General features: G+C 38.7%; 1 protein-coding gene across 1 annotated transcript in view; it reads right to left on the bottom strand.

Moving 5' to 3' along the window:
• LOC134755058 (transmembrane channel-like protein) overlaps window positions 1–22,317 on the bottom strand; it is a 31,581-nt gene extending 9,264 nt beyond the window's left edge. Inside the window, exons 1-7 of the mRNA XM_063691536.1 lie at window positions 22,309–22,317; window positions 17,307–17,372; window positions 7,417–7,561; window positions 2,974–3,139; window positions 2,014–2,152; window positions 1,320–1,424; window positions 395–583 (exon numbers count right to left, since the gene is read on the bottom strand). Coding sequence (XP_063547606.1) covers window positions 395–583; window positions 1,320–1,424; window positions 2,014–2,152; window positions 2,974–3,139; window positions 7,417–7,561; window positions 17,307–17,372; window positions 22,309–22,317 — 819 coding nt within the window. The remainder of the gene's footprint in view (window positions 1–394; window positions 584–1,319; window positions 1,425–2,013; window positions 2,153–2,973; window positions 3,140–7,416; window positions 7,562–17,306; window positions 17,373–22,308) is intronic.
• Between the last annotated feature and the right edge of the window lie 218 nt (window positions 22,318–22,535).

The raw sequence follows: 22,535 nt of genomic DNA, 5'->3' as shown, positions 1-22,535 counted from the left end.
AGTAATGGTGTTAAATTAATAGACCAACTATAGGAAGCGTGCAAGCTGTAGGGGGCAGCTTAGTAGTGCAGATTTTTGGCGCGAGGCGTAAATGTGTAGTTTATGCTTCCAAAGTAGCCCACAAGATGGCAGCACTTGCTTTGGCGTGAAGTGTCAATAGTCAATATACAATGTACCCTTGCCCCTCTATATAAAAAAATAAATAAATAAAAAGGTTGGAGATTGGGTGTATGAGGAAATCTCTGCGATCAGCATTTCTTAATCAATTTCAGTCGTTTTGTAAGCGTTCAGACAAAGAAAGAAATAAAGAAAAAATAAAGAAAGAAAGAAGGAAGGGAAAAAAGTAAGGGACGAAGGAAGGAAAGAAAGAAAGAAATAAGAATGATAAATTCACCTCGGGAACTATTACGAAGACCAGTAAGATGAACCCAATGACCAGATTGACCCAGAACAGCCAGCGCAGGAACGTGAAGTAAGAAGCCACCACGGAGCCGAAGTGGGACTCTATCTCCTTGATGCGGAGCTCCCAGGGGATTAGGAGGTTTGAGGTGTTCGCGGCTTCCCGTTTTAGCTGGTGCCATTTCTGAAATAAAATAGTAGTTTATGTGACTGCTACATAATGAAAGGCATTATGGGTCCATTTATGGGACACTGGTTGTCATTGCATGCACCAGTGTCCGATAACTGGGCTAAATGACCCCCAGTAGCATTTATACGTCATAATGACGTCAGCGACGTCATTATGACGTAATAATGCCTTCATTATGACGTCCCTGACGTCATTTTGCTACCTGGGACATAGGGTATATACTTAGTTAAGTTATATTTTAGTAATCATTGTTGACATTCTTCTTCTTAATTTTGCTTTTATTATTATTTTGTGTCGTCATGTGCTTGTATTATGGGCTAAAAGCCTGAAATAAACGATATCTTTTACGATTACTGAAAATCAGCGTCGCGGAGTGTGCCATGTTGGCTCACACCGTGACACCAAGCTGAGTAAGGACCATTTAGCGCAACCTCATTCTGTTTAATTATTTCTAGTTTTAGTCTTGTTATGTTGTGCTAATAAATGCTTTTTCTTTCTTTCTTCTTTCTATATTTTATTTTATTTTTATTTATTTATTTTATTAAAACTCGAGTGTGGGTTTATGAAACGAACGTAGTGTTCTGGTGGCAGAACATTGCAATAATATCCCCTATTTAAAACGTGTGTGTATGACAAATTGACAACAATCCGTTAAATACGACGTCAAAATTTGTTAAAGGCGCTACTCTCTAATAAGCTTATAGGTAGCTTAGTGGTGGTGGTACCTTACCGCAGCCAGTAGGATGTTGAACCTCGCGTAAATGTCTCTGGTGCTTTTGGACTGCGCCAAGCGTTCCTGCAGTTGTCCTTCATGACACTTGATGTAACGTTTTGCCTGAGACCAAAACATTTGTACATTATAAACTGAAATAGACATCAATTATCAATATCATACTATGAGACATGCGTTCGCACCGACGGCCGGTGTTTCTCACGACGCCCTTTTATTTTGAGAGGGTGTGTGCGGACTCTTCCGCATCCCTGCTGTGGAGTCTGTTTTGTGTCGCACCCCAATTTTTTTTTGCTCTATTTTCTTTGTTTTATAAACTGGAGCTATATAAACTAATTACAGGTCTACAGGACTAGATATACCTAACATGTCATTGTATGTGCAAAGTTTCATTACAATCTAATACGTAGTTTTAAAATGAGAACGAAATTCCGTTTGTTTGGGTAGGTGAAATTCGGCCGAGCTTGCTGTTGACTTAAATTAATTTAATTTTTATTTTATTTTATTTTACTGGGAAACAAACAGACAATCTTACACAATATGAATTAATATTAATAAAACATAAGCCAAAACAGTTTCCACTAGTTAATTAATGCAGAAAAGCTGACAGGTAGCTTAATGAAATACAAAATGTAGAAAAGTATAATTCAAATAAATAAATAAATCAAATTAAATTCTCCAAAATAATCAATACCAAATGAACGAGCTTCAGTTTCCTCCGCAGATCCAACGGCTGCTGTTTCACGGAGCTCAGCACCTCCTTGTGCATACGAATGTTCTTGAAGATCTCCTCCTGGGTCACCGCGCCTTGGTCATCCATTGAGATAGCCGTTCTGCAAATAAAAAATTGAGTTGTTATCTTGTTATTACTAAAGAGCACACAGAAATAAATATACCATAGAAGACGCAAATGCATCTACTTCGCGTGTCCGAACCCCGACCAAGCGTCGAGGTTGTCCGTGAAAACTCACAAAATGCTTCGTTGCATGATAATTAACTGCTACAGCCCAAAAATTGCGAGCACCCAAAGGCAAGAACATATGTATTTCCTATCACGGATAAGTAATTTTAAAATTATATTATGCGTAAATTTTGTATGAAAAAGTCGGCACGCTTGGTTTTAGTATTCTTAAATGTATTAATTGGTAATTCGGTAATATAGTTTGGAAGTTTATTATAAAATCTTACACAATTACCCATGAATGATTTATTAATTTTATGGAGCCGAGTGAAGGGCACTGCGAGCTTATGTTTGTTTCTAGTATTTATATTATGAATGTCACAATTTTTCTTAATATTGACAATTTATTTTTATAATTATGCCGCAATAACAACAAATACTAAAAAACAGATTAATAGTTATTACGATACAAGTGCGGAAAAGAGGAAATTCCTAACGAGTGGCGATAAATTAAAGCACCACCGCAGGGAGTGTTTTAAATCGACACGAGTTGCGAATTACCTATTCGCACGTGTATCGTGCAACGTTTTACAGTACATATGGCCCTTTAAACTTTCGACATATGCACGAAAAATGTTGTTTTACGCACTAGTGCGCGAAAGTAGCACCATATGTACTGTAAAATAAATATTTAAGGGGGCTCCCATACAACAAACGTGGATAATACTTAATACTAATAATGAAATCACTCACTCTCCAGAGCTGGTGGTGAACACGGAACTTCTCCTTCGCGAGCGACTCTCGTCCGGCAGAAACGGCGAGGACGCACGACGACGGCCTTTTCGTGACCGTCGGACGCTGCATCGTCGTTGGCGAAGAACTGCGCTGATGCTGGAATAGTCTTCATCTTCGGAGCCGTCTGTGGAGAAGGTAAGTTGTTGTTAGGGTTCCGTATCCAAAGGGTAAACGTGAACTTACTACTAAAGGGAGGTTCGCGCCGCGACCGAGACAGAAGACCGCGACCGGAGACTTCTCTGTCCGTCTGTCCGTTTTTCCTTCTGTCTGTCTGTCACCAGGCTGTAGTGATGGCTAGACAGTTGAAATTTTCAGAGATGATGTATTTCTGTTGCCGCTATAACAACAAATACTAAAAACAGAATAAAATAAATATTTAAGTTGGGCTACCGTACAACAAAAACCGGCCAAGTGCGAGTCGGACTCGCGCACGGAGGGTTCCGTACCATTACGCAAAAACAAATGGCAAAAAAATCACGTTTGTTGTATGGGAGCCCCACTTAAATATTTATTTTATTCCGTGTTTAGTATTTGCTGTTATAGCGGCAACAGAAATACATCATCTGTGAAAATTTCAACTGTCTAGCTATCACGGTTCATGAGATACAGCCTAAAGACAGACGGACAGACAGACAGTGGAGTCTTAAGGGTTTGATTTTTTTGCCGTTTTTGCGTAATGCGCTTCGTGCGCGAGTCCGACTCGCACTTGGCCGATTTTTTTATAGACATCGCAGATGAAGTGGATCGTCCAAGCAACAGTGGAATTAACAACATAGATTCTAAGTTTAAAAGGTCGGTCTAAGCCTTAAAATTCAAATTAAGTACTGTTATACCTAAAATATGATCAGAGATCTTATACCTAAAATAAATATTTTAAGAAAACACGCCCAAAAGCGTGCTTATGGCGGTAAATAATATTCAGTTGACTAAAGTGCGCTGTGTGGTGCGACTGGTGCGTTATTGTTTTTGTTATTGCAAAGATCCCTTATATTTTTTCAGGTTAAGATAACCATCGTAAAAAGCCATTTGAATAATCAAGAAAAATCTAGAATACAAATCATTGAATAGTTCGCTTAGCAATATAATGAAATAATTAGCTATGCAGAAATCGGGTCAACTGAAACATTCGCTTTGGCAGACAAATCGAATACGGGAAAATAATTGCGCGTGGACACGCCATGGGAGGCGCGAAATGGAAGCTATTAAAGAAATATTGGCTGATTCCGTTTTCATTTTACTTCACTGACAAATAATAGAGGATATAAATATATTTAGATATAAAATTGCTCAGGGATTGTAGTGGATTGTAACATGTGGGTTAGAACCATCAAACTAACTGCGCCGAGTTGGGATGGGCCAATGATCTCAGTTGGTCTATGAATAAAAATTAAATTAAATTAAAATTAAATTAAAGTGTGGCAACAACAACGTGATCATTCTATTTTATTGAGCTTAGTTTCGCCATTAATATTTTTTCTGTATAATGATCACTATGACATAAGAGGACACTCATACTTTAAGTGAAAATAATATGTACCTAATCAAAATCATACCACCAATTACGCACTTAAACATATGAGACGGTTCATGCCTGAAGGATTTTTTTGTAGAGTAACAGGGACTCATAATTACAATAATATTATATTACAATTTAAAAATTATATTAAACAGAATAAATAATATTTACACACTATTCTAAAATACAATTCACAACACAACACAACAAAAAAAAACATTTTTCACATCACCTATTCGAAAAGGGAACTTTTCTTCCCTGCTAGGAGGGATCAAAGTGGCACTTTTCTGTTCAAGGACATTTTGTTGCCAGTATGAAATATTGACACAAAGACATATGAAATTAGTATGCATATAATCGATTACAATTTCTTTATAATCGATTACGTGCATGCAATTTTTCTAACTTAAATAATATTTTGTTAATTGTAAACAATAAATGTAATTAGCGTATTTTAAATTAATTAATAGCATATTTTAATTAAGTAAATTAATTAATTAGCGTAATATTTACAAAGAAACGTAAAAAACATTAGTTTAATAATTTAATTTTTATTTTGACATTTTAGGTCTCCTTAAACGCAGCCATACTTGTCTATGCAATTTAAAAAGTTTATATTTAAAAAGTTTTGTACAAATATTTCACAAAGCATAATTATGCGGTTTTGTATTGTGTATAAATTTGTAAATACTTAGTTTAAATCAATAACTTTATAATAATAAATATAAGTGATATCAGTCTTCATAGTGTTCTTCCGAAGATTCGGTTCAAAGGGGTAAGAGCTAATTTGTTACCAGAAAAATCTACAAAAATAATGTACCTGATTTTCATTGTATCATTTTAGGTGTTTGCTGCTGTCTTTGAAAAGATATTAGGTACATAATTATGAGCTGTAGGTACTTTTAATTTGTCAGTACAGTCACGTCTGAAAATATCGATACGGACAAAGTGCCAGAAGTATGTACCTATACACTTCTATGGGCCATGCCTGAAAATAAATGATGATTTAATTTAATTTAATTTATACTAAGGTCGTGTATACATATTTTTGGCACTTTGTCCGTATCGATCTTTGCTTAAAATAATAATGTTTTGAAACCTAATATATGTATGTAATTTCCTCATAGGTGATGTGAAAAGCAGTATGTGTCACATGGTAGCAAAATAATTTTCACCTTGGGCGTTAACACTTGAATCCCTCACTACGCTCAGGATTCTATGTTAGAATCCCTCGCTACGCTCAGGATTCTATTATAGAATCCTTCGCTTCGTTTAGGATTCAATTGTACGCCCTCGCCGTAAATATGTCATTTTGCTCCCTTGTGACACAATCTACTATTAAAACATGCCTGTCGCAGCAATGTCGTATGTAGGGACAGTCGACTCTGTCGGCAATCATGGCCAGGACGGCGGCCTTATGCACATAAGGACCCTTTAGTCATGGAACGCCACATATCATCAGTATTTTTATTACAACATCTACTTGCACGGAAGATGGATGCGATGAAAAATGTTGGAAGAGAATCTTCGAAAAATAGGAAAGTACACAAGTTGGAGGAGAGAGGCAATAGCTATTTATGCAACAAGTGCGGAAAGTGTATGATTTCCGACGGGTGGTATTTTATTCACGAGCGAGCAAAGCGAGCGAGTATATAAAGGAATACGAGTCGGAAATCATCTTTACGCACGTGTATCATACAATGATTTACTATGCATTGTGCGAGTAAATAAAAAAAACATATCATGGCAAATAAGTTTAATTATTAAAAGGAGTGTTTTAAATCGACACGAGTTGCAAATTACCTATTCGCACGTGTATCGTACAACGTTTTACAGTACATATGGCCCTTTAAACTTTCGACATATGCACGAAAAGTGTTGTTTTACGCACTAGTGCGCGAAAGTAGCACCATATGTACTGTAAAAAAAAATTGAAAACCAAAAAGCACTAATGCGGAAAAGTAGTACTTTCCGCATGATATGGCTCCGTAGGAAACGCACTTTTCGAGCACATGCATTGTATTGTAAAATACTTGTTTAATATAAGATACAAGTTGCTACGTTACCAATTCATTTTATTTTATTTTTTACATGGAAATGGGGTTGGCAACTGTCAAAGGTTTGCAGAGATGGCGCCATCATAGCTTGCCCCTTTTTAGGGTTCCGTACCCAAAGGGTAAAAACGGGACCCTATTACTAAGACTCCGCTGTCAGTCTGTCACCAGGCTGTATCTCATGAACCGTGATAGCTAGACAGTTGATATTTTCACAGATGATGTATTTTTGTTGCCGCTATAACAACAAATACTAAAAAGTACGGAACCCTCGGCGCGCGAGTCCGACTCGCACTTGGCCGGTTTTTTCTATGAGATTTGGCTTAAACGGCTGGCATCCAGGGCATTAAAAAAACAAAAAAATTACACAATTGTAGGGATTGACAGGGCAAGCTATGCTAGCGCCATCTGGGCATCTGCTACTTATTTCGACCGGCCAACCCCATTAAAGTCGGCCGGACATTTACCAGCCCTATTTCTCTTTACCAAATCAAATTAAATCAATCATTTATTCAATACAGCTGTTCAAACAAATTATGTCAGTTGAAAAAGGCGCCAAATTTAAAAAATGTCCCATACAAAATTTGAATTTCGCGCCTTCTTCTACTGGCAAGATTTGATTGAACAAGTTGACCAACTATATTTGACAGATTCCTATAAAGATTCTAGGATGAACTAGCGTTACCTAGTTTGCGGTTGTAACAGCGCCATCTTTTATGAAATTAGGACATCAAACTAAACAATACTGGAGCCAATGGAAAGGCACTATAGAAGACCATGACCCACAAAGGGTTGCAGCGCAACAGGGAGTAAGAATATTAACACAAGTACCTCCAGCAGTGAACTTCACTTCAGCAATGGGTGTTGCCTCTGGCAGGTGGAACAGGTTGACCCCTGAAGTCATGCTGGGGTCCCAGGTCACGGAGAGGCGGTCAACTGAAGGCTGGGGTGAAGATGGGACGCGTTCATATGAACCCTGTGGGAACAATGCAAGTCAATAAAGGTCGCAAAGTACTTTACAACCGAGTAATACAATATTTTTTCACCTCACTCGCTCGGAAAACCTTAGTTTATACTGCGAAATCTGCGTGCAAAAGTCTATTTTATCCGCTAGCGTGCAAATGTCATTTGAATTTCGAACACAATGAATAATGTGTGCTTTTCTCTTGTTTATTTTCTTTATTGTGTCTTAAATTTGGTATATATAGGTATGTTAAATAGAGGGCAAAATTAAATACAAAATACAAAATATTTATTGCCAGAAAACATTGTTAACAAATTTTTCTCAGTGACTCTGACACTAGGCTGAGCCTGTCCTGCCGAGTCCCTTACAGGAATTTAACAGAAAGCAACACGCATGCAATAGGAAAAATAGTTAATAGTATTTTCAAGTATACATATTTATCTAGATGAGGTTTAATATTATATTATATTTGAATAATCGAAAGCAATTCAAAAATTATAGAATAAATTACACTAAAAATATAAATATGATTATTTTTATATTTTTATTGTTTTTTTTCTTGCTTCTCGCATTTTCCTCGCTGTAGTGAGGTGAAAAGTTGTGTTTTCCGCACGGCTGTAAAATTATTTGGCGTCTCGTGTCTTGTAAGCCTCGCTACGCTCAGGAATCTATCTTTTAACTATTCGCTTCGCTGATGGTTCAATCTTAGATTCAACACTCACGCCAAATAACCACTTTGCAGCCTTGCAGGGGCGTAGCTAGAGGATATGGCGCCCGGGGCAGTCACCAAATTTGCGCCCCCTGACGACTGACAAATGTTTCCCTGTTGCTGCCTTTTGCCCATTTCGGCGCCCTTGGATTGGATGCCTCTGCCCCCCCCTCCCCCCCCTAGTTACGCCACTGTCACTAATAAATAATAGTACTAGCACTAGGTACAGAAGATTAATTCGCCTGCTTTCATATCGATTATTGTCACTGATGAGAATAAGGTACGAAATGGTACTGAAATTATTTTCCTTCACTGTACCTAAATAAAGCGCGTATGAACGAAACATTAATTATAATATATGTAGTTTAATTACTGTTCCATTTGCCAATTGCTTGCCACTGTAATCATTTTCACTTAAGCCGTTATAAGGATTCTAATCACTTTTAGTGGTATTTTACTTAGCGAATGTGCTTCATACATAATGGTAAAGGGGCCCACTGACTACCAGTCCGCCGGACGATATTTGGGACCCGGGTATGTCCTTAAACTACGTCTAAAAGAGAGGTATGGGCACTGTGAATGTTATCTCGCTTTGTGTGGTAGGGCACAGCACAGCGGATGTCATTCCAGATCTAGAGCAGAGCCCGACTGGGGAAGTACCTTACAGAAAACCGCAGCCAAATATCACTAGACCCTACTCATAGTGTTGTGTTCCTGCCGGTAGGTAAGGTTGCCACTGCTCAACGAGGGAGAAGAGTGTTAGGGTTGGCAACGCGTGTCAGTTGTTCGGAACTGTCAAATTTTTGTTCTAACAGGCCGATATCGTCCGGCGGACTGATAGTCAGTGGGCCTCTTCACATGACACTATACTCCTAGTGTAAATTAATTGGGGCATCTTCTATGAAAAGGGACCTTATTGTCGATGACGCTTACGCCGCACAGCGTCGCGCGGCATTGTATTTATATCGGAGCATCATTAATAATGGCGTAAGCGCCATCGACAATAAGGTCCCTTTTCATAGAAAATGCCCCAAATTTCATTCTATAGCCGGACGTGACGTACGCGTTTGCGTTAAGTGTCATTCTGTATGAGATTTTGAGTTTCCAAAACGTCCCGCTTGGCGCGTTGTTCAAAAGACCATACAAATATCTAGACATAACGCAATCGCGAACTCGTCACGCTATCGAACTAAATTTACACTAGGGGATATAATCACGGTTCATGAGATACAGCCTGGTGACAGACAGACGGACAGCGGACTCTTAGTAATAGGGTGCCGTTTTTACCCTTTGGGTACGGAACCCTAAAATCTATCCTTTGTCCTTCCTCAAACTATCTCCACAGGCACCAAATGTCATCTAAATCGGTTTAGCTCTTTAAGAGGTAACAGACAGACAAACAGACAGTTTATGTCATATGTAGGTCATACTAAACAACTTTCACTATGGAAAAAAATATTTCTGCTGTTCCATAGAAAACATGTGGTATTTTCTATAAAAAGGGGCCTTATTGTCGATGGCGCTTACGCCATTATTAACGATGCTCCGATATAAATACAATGCCGCGCGACGCTGTGCGGCGTAAGCACCATCGACAATAAGGTCCCTTTTCATAGAAAATGCCGCAAATGTAATCTAAATCGGTTTAGCTCTTTAAGAGGTAAGTAACAGTCAGACAAGCAGACAGTTTCTGTCATATGTAGGTCATACTAAACAACTTTCACTATGGAAAAAAATACTTCTGCTGTTTCATAGAAAACATTGACATTATGATTCGCCAAAATGTATGACACAGGTTTCTTTTTTGAGTTTTCAGTTTTGGCTCCATAGTATTCAAGTAATTTATTAAGTTTATTTGCTTTTATGTTGTAGCCCCCCCCCCCCCCCCCCTCTGCATACATAGTTCTGTAAATTAGTATGGACGTGGGGTACCTTTTCTCTGCAGCTGACTGTACATAAGTGAGTTCTTATGAAATTCGTAACAGACAGACAAACAGACAGTTTATGTCATGTGTAGGTCATACTAAACAACTTTCACTATGGAAAAAAATATTTCTGCTGTTCCATAGAAAACATGTGGTATTTTCTATAAAAAGGGGCCTTATTGTCGATGGCGCTTACACCATTATTAACAATGCTCCGATATAAATACAATGCCGCGCGACGCTGTGCGGCGTAAGCACCATCGACAATAAGGTCCCTTTTCATAGAAAATGCCGCAAATGTAATCTAAATCGGTTTAGCTCTTTAAGAGGTAACAGTCAGACAAGCAGACAGTTTCTGTCATATGTAGGTCATACTAAACAACTTTCACTATGGAAAAAAATACTTCTGCTGTTCCATAGAAAACATTGACATTATGATTCGCCGAAATGTATGACACAGGTTTCTTTTTTGAGTTTTCAGTTTTGGCTCCATAGTGTTCAAGTAGTTTATTAAGTTTATTTGCTTTTATGTTGTAGGCACCCCCCCCCCCCCCTCCTGCATACAAAGTTCTGTAAATTAGTATGGACGTGGGGTACCTTTTATCTGCAGCTGACTGTACATAAGTGAGTTCTTATGAAATAAAAGTTTCAAACATGAGCCCAATTAGAAAAAAATATATTTTTAAATAAAAAGTAATTACATGTTGCATATAGCGTTGTTGTAAGGGCATTACATTTAACTCAACCAAACAATTGGAACATCGATCGTCCGAGGTAGTACTTAAGTTTAGTAGCAAATACCTATATGAACTAGTAGTACTAAACACTTATCAACATGTAAACAGGCCCTAAGGCAAGTGTACACGCTCGTAGGGGCCTTATCAAAAAAGTTACTTGATTTAAGAGACTCCGGCAAGCTCGGCCGAATTTCACCTTCCCATACAAACGGAATTCCGTTTTCATTTTAAAACTACGTTTTGGATTGTAATGAAACTTTGCACATACAATGACATGAGGTATATCTAGGTCTGAAATTAGTTTATATAGCTCCAGTTTATAAAACAAACGAAATAGAGCAAAAACACGTTTTGTATGAAAAACTTAAATTCGCTTTATTTTTTAACTATGGCATCTTAAGCTACATAGACTAATTTCAGGCATAGATATACCTTATGCTATTGTAAGTACAAAGTTTCAGAGCAATCTATAATAGCTATAGTCGTTTTAAAATGAGAGCGGAACTACGTTTGTATGGATAACCGAGCTTGCCGGGGACCCTTAAGCTCAAGAAGGCACCCTTGAAATTAACGGAAATAAAAAAAACAACACGGTGTATAAATAAAATTCCAAATCGTAATCAATAAAAGTTAACCTGCTCATCCAAAAATGCACTTTTACGTCCTAAAAACACTCCAACAATCTGCACTTTCCGCCCGGTGGGCTGCAGGGGCGACTAAAGACTGAAGACCGACGCACATTGACATATAAATTAGACTATTTACTGCCGTGATCACGATTAGACGGTTGTTAATGAGGAAATGGATCGCGGCTGCTGACAAAACACGCAAGGTTTTTCTTTAATTATTGTAATGTTTCGATAATTTGCTTAAAACTTGAAGTTCTCGTAAAGTCACAAACAATTTTTTTGACATTTGATAATATATGTTTGAATTAATTGTTGTTACTCGTAAGACCCGGGGCAAATGTTGCGTTTTTGAGTTAGGTATTACTAAGACGTCGCTGTCCGTCTGTCCGTCTGTCTGTCACCAGGCTGTATCCCATGAACAGTGACAGTTGAAATTTTCACTGATGATGTATTTCTGTTGCCGCTATAACAACAAATACTAAAAACAGAATAAAATAAATATTTAAGTGGGGCTCTTATACAACAAACGCGATTTTTTTTGTTGATTTTTTTACGATACCCTTCGTGCGCGAGTCCGACTTGCACTTGGCCAGTTTTTTCTAGAAGAGTTCAAAACTCGGATTGAATATATACTTGTACAAGTATGAAATACGCGGGGACTTGCGGATGGATAATGGATTGTACTTTAAAATTTTGTATATCACGTCGGTGGCAAACAAGGATGCAGCCTGTTGTATGGTAAACGGTATGTTTTTGAAGATACCGTCAACCGGGGTGAATAGGGATGGCTGGGGTGAATAGGGACAAAACTTTAAAAGTGGTTTAACAATTTCTTAAAAAATACCCACACTTTGTATCATACAAAACCTATTATTTTCAATCGAATAATCCAATTTGTGTAGGTATTTTTAGGGTTCCGTAGCCAAATGGAAAAAAACGGAACCCTTATGGATTCGTCATGTCTGTCTGTCCGTATGTCACAGCCACTTTTTTCCGAAACTATAAGAACTATACTGTTGAAACTTTGTAAGTAGATGTATTCTGTAAACCGCATTAAGATTTTCACAAAAAATAGAAATAAAATAAACCTACTCAATTTTTTTTTATCAAACTCATACGTGTAGGGTATCTATGGATAGGTCTTCAAAAATGATATTGAGGTTTCTAATATCATTTTTTTTGAACTGAATAGTTTGCGCGAGAGACACTTCCAAAGTGGTAAAATGTGTGTGTGTAACTTTCGTCCCTATGACGACGAATAAGGACGAAACTTAAAATGTGATTTACCTCAGGGAGTTTTAAGGTAAGTGTTTACGTTACGTGTACGTCGCCCCTTATTATCGGAAATGAATACAGAGCGTCACCATTCGAGGCGTGGTGAGAAATAACGTCGAATTGTGTACACTCGCGCCCGCAACGGAAAACAGACGTCATTGCTCTAGTGAGAAAAACTAGCGTTTTCTTACCGTAAAATCAGGTAACTATAGTCCTTAAGCACAGGGCGGACACGTCATACATCAAAACTCACTTGCGTTTCTATGTGTGAACTGCACGTCTGTACACGCGTCACTCATGCGTCATGAGTAAGTTTTAAAAACAGTACATCGGCAAACGGCCTTCAATCTGCTGTCGCGGGGCGAGGGCATTCGAGTCGGGGCGGGGCGGGGCGGTGCGTGGCCGTTCTGTATGATAATACTCTTACTTATTCTGCGTTCATCAGTTCTGACTCAGTTTTTATTTATTTATTATACGTATCTGTAAAACTTTCGAGCTTGCCTGTCCAAGATGATAAAATTCTCTTTATCACGCTAACTCCCTGTGGCTACTGAAATGAATTCGCTTTGTGCGTGGTGAGGCAACTAAATGTTACAATCGCGCTCGACGTAGCAAAAATATAAAATTATGTTTGAGATTATCATATAAATATCTGGGAGACCGAGCCTTGCTCGGAAAATATATAAAAACTCAATAATGCGCGTTTTCCCAGCGATAAGACCTAGCTAGTTCGATTTTTCGCCCCCGAAAACCCCCAAATAGCAAATTTCATCGAAATCGCTGCGCGCCAATATATTAGCCAAATGGACTACCGGTCTGGCCTATAGTGGGTACTGGGTAGTGACCCTGCCTGTGAAGCCGATGGTCCTGGGTTCGAATCCCGGTAAGGGCATTTATTTGTGTGATGAGCACAAATATTTGTTCCTAAGTCATACTTGTTTTCTATGTATATAAGTATGTATTTATCTATATAAGTAATATCTTCGGCTTAGTTTGGGGCTATGTTGATCTGTGTAAGATGTCCCCTAATATTTATTTATGTATATTTGGGGCATTTTCTACGAAAAGGGACCTTATTGTCGATGGCGCTTACGCCGCACAGCGTCGCGCGGCATTGTATTTATATCGGAGCATCGTTAATAATGGCGTAAGCGCCATCGACAATTAGGTCCCTTTTCACAGAAAATGCCCCATTTATCCTTTACTTGAAAGGCTTTGGAAGTTTTGTCAATCTGCAGCCGTGAGAAGCGGTAATTACATGTGCTCATAGCATTTAAGACAGCGCCACAGTCATGCACATAGCCAGTCGGGCTCCACCTCTGTCGTGTCGGCGGGCGGTAATTTCTCTGCCAATGAATGCCAATTGACGCCTTGATTAACTGTCCTCGTTAGGGCTACCACTTTAATTAGTTTACCCGACTGCCAAAAGAGGGTTATGTATTTCAGAGTATAGGTACATGTGGATCAACTTCTTTAGGGTTCCGTACCCAAAGGGTAAACGCGGGAACTTATTACTAAGACTCCGCTGTCCGTACGTCTGCCTGTCCGTCTGTCACCAGGCTGTACCTCATGAACCGTGATAGCTAGACAGTTGAAATTTTCACAGATAATGTATATCTGTTGCCGCTATAACAACAAATACTAAAAACAGAATAAAATAAATATTTAAGTGGGGCTTCCATACGACAAACGTGATTTTTTTTGCCGTTTTTTGCGTAATGGTACGGAACCCTTAGTGCGCGAGTCCGACTCGCACTTAGCCGGTTTTTTTATAGAAAATATGCAACCTACCACAATAAAAGTAATAAGAAAAAAATCGGACAAGTGCGAGTCGGGCTCGCCCACAGACGGTTCCGTACTTTTTAGTATTTGTTGTTATAGCGGCAACAGAAATACATCATCTGTGAAAATTTCAACTGTCTAGCTATCATGGTTCATGAGATACAGCCTGGTGACAGACAGACAGACGGACAGACGGACAGAAGAGTCTTAGTAATAGGGTCCCGTTTTTACCCTTTGGGTACGGAACCCCAAAAACTACACCTCAAAATTTAAATAGCAACTTAAAGTGCCAACCCTGACGGCTAATTCCATTAAATCCCTACCTAACATCGCTACAAGTATATTACTCATAATTAACTAGTGATTTGGATATCTTGATCGATATTAACTATAACACCGTGTCATTAATATTATATACCCTATTTCCATGCACATTGGGTTGAAATTACAATGGAAGCTAATGGGTACTTATGCTGTTTAATATGTAAGTTTTTGTACATGCCACTGTTATTTAGGTCGTAGGTGAATGCTAAAGACTTGAATTGTTTTTAACTTATATTAAACTACATAAACATAATAGACCAAACATAAATAGACTAAAACCAATAGGAACTGTTCCCAACTGCCAGGATCAGGTTTTTTTTTAAAAGGAACATTACAGGAAAGTTTGGGTAAACAAACAGTCCGTCGGACGATATCGGCCTGACAGTAAGAACAAAAATTTGACAGTTATCCGGATATGTCCTTAAACTACGTCCAAAAGAGAGGTATGGGCACTGTGAATGACATCTCGCTTTGTGTGGTAGGGCACAGGACAGCGGATGTCATTCCAGATCTAGAGCAGAGCCCAAGGGGAAGTACCTCCACCTTACAGAAAACCGCAGCCAAATAACACTAGACCCTACTCATAGTGTTGTGTTCCTGCCGGTAAGTAAGGTTGCCAGAGCTCAACGAGGGAGAGGAGTGTTAGGGTCGGCAACGCGCGCGCAATATCTCCGGTGTTGCAGGCGTCCATAGGCTACGGTGACTGCTTACCATCAGGCGGGCCGTATGCTTGATTGCCACCGACGTGGTATTAAAAAAAACGATCTAGTAGTGTATATCTGTGGTATTACGCATAAGTGGCTTATACTTTCTAATAACTCTCCGGTGACATCATTACAACACGCTATAAAACGAATTAAATTGGCTTTAATTAAAATACGACCAAGTGCAAATCACATACATTATTTTAATTACTGGTATGGACTTTCCTCCATTTGCTCATTTACTTTTATTACTAAAGAAAGGACGCTTGTCACGAGGAATTTTGTGCACTGACCCGTACTATGACGTAATTACCGTGCGAAGTTTAGTTTTCATATAAAATTCTTATCTAAAGAATTCCTATCCGGCCATAATTTTACTATCCGGCCTGATACCGGATAGTTGCGTAGTGCCCGGCCGGATACCGAATAGTAATTAACCTAAAAATTGCCATATAAATAGCAATCGTGACAACTTCATTTGACATTTGACTATTGGAGCAGATCTGCTCCTAAGCATACGAAAGGTTAAGCACGATATTTATGAATAACATATGCACTAAACACCCGAAACATCTTATAATTAACGAAACAAAGTTAATTGACTAAGCACTTGCAACGTAAACATTTAAATACATACGACCAAAACTGTAACTAGTAATTTAGTTTACTTTTCTATTAACGAATGCCTATAACCATATAACTAGAAACAAGTTGTAAACGGCACCAAACTAATTCTTATTAGTTCTAATTTCCTAATTAATAGTTCTAATTTCCTCCATTTCAGACAAAACTTTTAGCCGAATATTCGGCGGCCGGATACCGGATATTCGGCGAACCGGTTGGACTAAAGCAAAGGGAGTGCCGACACTTAGAAAAATTTTCATCGGAGTGATGTTATTATGACACCTATTTTTTATTGTGTTATCGTAGAGAATACGCTAAAGTAAGCATGTTTTGTAGAAAAAACTTATCTCTAAAACCAAAAATGGCCGAGATATTTGACCCGCAATTTGAAACCACTACTTGACAAATCTTTATTGCATTCATGTACAACATAATAAGGAACTACAAAGTTTAATTCTTTTCACGTCACAATAAATAAAACAGTAAATAACATCCATGCATAGATCGTGATCGGCAACGCAGGCTTCGTCAAACTTCGTATGCTTCTGTTTAGCCGCATACTCCGCAGCTGAACCAGCAGCACCGATGGTGTGACTCAGATGGGACGGGGCAAAGGTGCTAACACACGTTACAAATTAAAATCAATCATTTGGAACAGTAAATTTAAGTAATAGAGACAATATAGGTGCGACGACGAGCGAAGCGAGGGGGAGTGTGTTAGGTTGACCACGATGATCGCGATCAAACAGAGCGCGAAGCCGAGCGAGCGAAGCGAGCATGCCGCGGTAGCGGCCGGCGAGGGCCAGAACCCAGAACAGACGTTATTGTACCTACTAAAAAAAATCTAAGTATTTTTTTTGCACCCCCTTTGCTTTAGGCCAACCGGCGAACCCGACGGCCGGATATTCGGCGTATCCAGTATCCGGCCTAACCACTATCCGTTGCATTTCTACCTAGTAAGTTCCACGTAACACTTATGCCCTTTTACAACTAAGCGGCGCGAGATTTGTAACCTTATTCACAGGGCCACAAAGATATCTGACTTTACCTGTGGTGTTAGCTCGCTGCGCTCCCATGATTTTGGTTCCAACTTCAAAATGCCTCTCTCTTTGCCCTGTCAAGGAAATAATAAGAAAATATATAAAATAGTATTTAAAAGAAAGTGCTGGAACTTAATTACGCCGCCGATTCGTGCACTGAAATCGCTTAACACTTTTAAGTCCAAATGTCGAGCGTACTTGCTGAACCATCAAATTGAGTTTCTTTCTTAATAAAGTTACAAGAACAAGTTTTGGGAACAAATCAAATTATTTTATTAAATATTTTTGATTTGTGTTTTTTAAGTAGTCACACTACTATATATAAATTAAAAACTGTAATAGATGTCATATATTAAAGAAAAAGTGACGAAGCCCTCCAGTGGTGAAGGCCGGATTCGAACCGGCGTCTTTAGCTATCGCGGCTAACGCCATGAACCCCTAGGCCACCCCGCCACGGCGGTGCCCGTCCGAATTTCTCGACTATATGCCATCTTAGTAAGACTAGGCGTCTTTGACCAGCTCTAAGGGCAAGCAGTGCACGCTTGCACCTCCTACACGAACTCCTTACGGATTTACGTTGTAGCGAGAGAGACTGGTGCTGCCATCTATGAACAAGTTTTGGGAACAAATCAAATTATTTTATTAAATATTTTTGATTTGTGTTTTTTAAGTAGTCACACTACTATATATAAATTAAAAACTGTAATAGATGTCATATATTAAAGAAAAAGTGACGAAGCCCTCCAGTGGTGAAGGCCGGATTCGAACCGGCGTCTTTAGCTATCGCGGCTAACGCCATGAACCCCTAGGCCACCCCGCCACGGCGGTGCCCGTCCGAATTTCTCGACTATATGCCATCTTAGTAAGACTAGGCGTCTTTGACCAGCTCTAAGGGCAAGCAGTGCACGCTTGCACCTCCTACACGAACTCCTTATAAAATAATTTGATTTGTTCCCAAAACTTGTTCATAGATGGCAGCACCAGTCTCTCTCGCTACAACGTAAATCCGTAAGGAGTTCGTGTAGGAGGTGCAAGCGTGCACTGCTTGCCCTTAGAGCTGGTCAAAGACGCCTAGTCTTACTAAGATGGCATATAGTCGAGAAATTCGGACGGGCACCGCCGTGGCGGGGTGGCCTAGGGGTTCATGGCGTTAGCCGCGATAGCTAAAGACGCCGGTTCGAATCCGGCCTTCACCACTGGAGGGCTTCGTCACTTTTTCTTTAATATATGACATCTATTACAGTTTTTAATTTATATATAGTAGTGTGACTACTTAAAAAACACAAATCAAAAATATTTAATAAAATAATTTGATTTGTTCCCAAAACTTGTTCATAGATGGCAGCACCAGTCTCTCTCGCTACAACGTAAATCCGTAAGGAGTTCGTGTAGGAGGTGCAAGCGTGCACTGCTTGCCCTTAGAGCTGGTCAAAGACGCCTAGTCTTACTAAGATGGCATATAGTCGAGAAATTCGGACGGGCACCGCCGTGGCGGGGTGGCCTAGGGGTTCATGGCGTTAGCCGCGATAGCTAAAGACGCCGGTTCGAATCCGGCCTTCACCACTGGAGGGCTTCGTCACTTTTTCTTTAATATATGACATCTATTACAGTTTTTAATTTATATATAGTAGTGTGACTACTTAAAAAACACAAATCAAAAATATTTAATAAAATAATTTGATTTGTTCCCAAAACTTGTTCATAGATGGCAGCACCAGTCTCTCTCGCTACAACGTAAATCCGTAAGGAGTTCGTGTAGGAGGTGCAAGCGTGCACTGCTTGCCCTTAGAGCTGGTCAAAGACGCCTAGTCTTACTAAGATGGCATATAGTCGAGAAATTCGGACGGGCACCGCCGTGGCGGGGTGGCCTAGGGGTTCATGGCGTTAGCCGCGATAGCTAAAGACGCCGGTTCGAATCCGGCCTTCACCACTGGAGGGCTTCGTCACTTTTTCTTTAATATATGACATCTATTACAGTTTTTAAAGTTACAAGAATTTAAATTTTCACATTTATGCGTAAGCTAATTTACCCGTTGTGTCTCACTGACGGAAAGAGCATCCCATCTCTGCTGTTTTATGCAAGCCAACGATACGCAACGTTAACCAAAACGTTAAATTATATCTACCGCCTAATTTCAATTTATTTTTTCTGTAATTCTGTAATTTGTGTTTGAAGTTTGTGTTCACTCGTTTAGTTTTAGTTTAGTTGTAGCTTAGTTTTAAGTCAGGTACCCACTGAAAATCAGCGTCATGGCTTGCCGTGGCATTAAGGGGCCCACTGACTATCAGTCCGCCGGACGATATCGGCCTGTCAGTAGTTCGGTACTGTCAAATTTTTGTTCTGACTGACAGGCCGATATCGTCCGGCGGACTGATAGTCAGTGGGCCCCTTTATGCTGAGTGGGGATCATGTTTTAGCATCTAATTTGTGTTTTATGTGCTCTTCAAAGTTTTGTCCAATTTTTATGATGCTAAATAAACGTATTTTCTTTCTTTCTTCAAAAAAAAAAGTAAAACCGACTTCAAAGAGGATAAAATAAAATATCATCCCGTTTTATATGCGCTTACGTTTTTACGTTTGAAGTCGGTGCCAAGCCAAAGGGGTCATCCATTAATTACGTGTCACGAATTTATGGGTTTTTTGACCCCGCATATTAATAATTCTTAATTCGATTTGTCCTTGTCACACTTGTGGTCACATTTGGCAAACCATAATATAATACTTAAGGGGGTACCCGAGGTTTTCATCGATTTTTGTCAAGTTTGAATCGTATCGTATCTCCTACTTTTGCACTACATATAGAATTATAAGACAAGCGGCTATCGGTTCTTCAATCTTTTATCTCCATTTTTGTCTACCGGATTGTGAAAAAATTGAATACTTATTTATTTATGATTGTTTTAAACTTGTCTAAAAAACACTTTTTTCGTATCTCGATTGCTGTGAAAGATCTTACTTATAAGAAATCTACATATTTGGGTTCGTCTTAGACGTCTCTAAAAATTTGTCTAAGGTTTTAATTTTAAACTAATTAACACAAAAGTTATGGCCAGAAAACCAGTTTTTTGGCCTAAAATTGTTCAACTTTGATGCCAAATATTTCGAAAACAATGAACTTTGAAGTAAATATGGGATACTATATTGCTAAAATCCGTTGCTCTTAATATGATAAGCTACAAAAAACATTAGAAAACTAAGGGATTCAAATCGAAGGTCATTGGGGCATGGGATCCCCTTAATTCGATTTGCCGATTTCGTTGAAAACCTGACTGGTGTGACGTCACTTTTTTTCAGCGAAATCGGCAAATAGAATTAGGTATTAACAAGTTTTGGGAAAACATCAAATATTTTTTTTTTTTAAGTAGTCACACTACTATATATAAATTACAAACTGTAATAGATGTCATATATTAAAGAAAAAGTGACGAAGCCCTTCAGTGGTGAAGGCCGGATGCGGCCTTAACCACTCAACTAATTTTCATCACACTCGCTCAGTAAATGTGGAATAAAATTGCACGCAGGCTTAGCGGGAACTATGGAACAAGCGTTTCCCTAGGGAGTAATGAAGTTTCTAGTACCATAATTAACAGTTTTTTGTCTTTATACTTCATTTTTTTATCGCAAGTGTGATGAAAAACATTGTGTGTAACTCCGGGCGTAATAATATTGCAAACTCAAGTCTATAAATCGCTCCGGCAAGCCGTCGCAATTTAACTATACTCTCGTTTGCAATATTTAACTTACGCCCCATGTTGCACAATGTACTATTACACAAAACCTTTACAAATTATACATAATAAACCTTCCTCTTGAATCACTTTAAAAAAACGCATCAAAATCTGTTGCGTAGTTTTAAAGATCTAAGCATACATATGGACAGACATACAGCGGAAAGCGACTTTGTTATATACTATGTGGTGATAGTTATATATATATAAAGTATGTACCTATATAGAAAACATCCATACCCAATAAGTCCCATAACACAAACAAATTAACATTTGTGACGTTCTCAATCAAAAGGTGTCACAATGTCGCTTTGCAATAATGACGATGACAGGTTATTCGAATAAAGAGACAAGCAAATTTCTCCTTTATGGTAAGCGACAAAGTGGTACCTTTTGATTGAGAACGTCACATTTTGTCATTAACACAAATGTGGTATTTTGTATAAAAAGGGACCTTTTTTGCCGATGGCGCTTACGCCATAATTAATGATGCTCCGATATAGACACAAAGCCGCGCGACGCTGTGCGGCGTAAGCGCCATCGACACTAAGGTCCCTTTTCATAGAAAATGCCCCAAATAAATGCCTCCTACCAGTGCTAACCCGAGACTGGCGTCATAGGCGGCAATTTTATTCTTCGTACAAGTTTTTTGTACATGCAACCAAAGATAGATATAACTCCGTAATAGATGGATGCAGAGTCTAAGGAAAAAACGTGCCTTTGATTCTCGTTCAGAGGGCGCTACTAGCTTTGGCCTACTGTCGTATAGATGGCGTTGACGGTTTCGTTTGTTATTTAACAATTTTAACGCATATCAGTGAAAGAACATGGGTCAAAATCATAAAAATAATTAATGCAAAAAAAATAAAAAAAATATACATATCTAAATACATTTTATCGTATTTTTAAAAATATTTTTTTAGTTTTAAACTGTGTCGACAGATGGCAGTGAATTTACTGGGTTTACAAAATTTACTATGACAGTACCGCTCTAGTATAAGTTACTCTATGATGCAACTAATACTCATCGAGACAATTCTAACAAACCGAAACACGATTAGGTTGCGTTGTTTTATCACAGTTCCTATGGCCACCTCTTGTGTCCATCAGATCAGCTCAATGGTACCATAATATTGCATTGTCACCCAACTAACATATGTATGTGAGGTCTCAGCTTAATCGAGTTTGGCTTGCAATATTTGACCGAAACATGCATATACTTATACATACAAACATTTCAAATTATATAAAAAGCTTGTAAAAAAAACATTTAAAATGTACCTTATCCATGGTGACGAGACCGCAGACCAACGCCAACTGCGACCCACGTGGCAAAACCGAGTAACTCGACAATTTTAATTACCGCCTCTAAACTAAACGTGTAACTTGATTATACACATTTTTAATTTTTAGTAATTAAGGTTTTTTGACTTCGGTTACCGCGATAATTACTCATGAAATAAAACTATGAAAACGGATTATATCGCGTATATTGAATTTATATATCC

Source organism: Cydia strobilella, chromosome Z (genome assembly GCF_947568885.1).
Source record: "Cydia strobilella chromosome Z, ilCydStro3.1, whole genome shotgun sequence".
Taxonomy (NCBI): Eukaryota; Metazoa; Arthropoda; class Insecta; order Lepidoptera; family Tortricidae; genus Cydia; species Cydia strobilella.
Note: the sequence above shows the minus strand (reverse complement) of the source record. Positions and strands in the feature narration are given on the sequence as shown.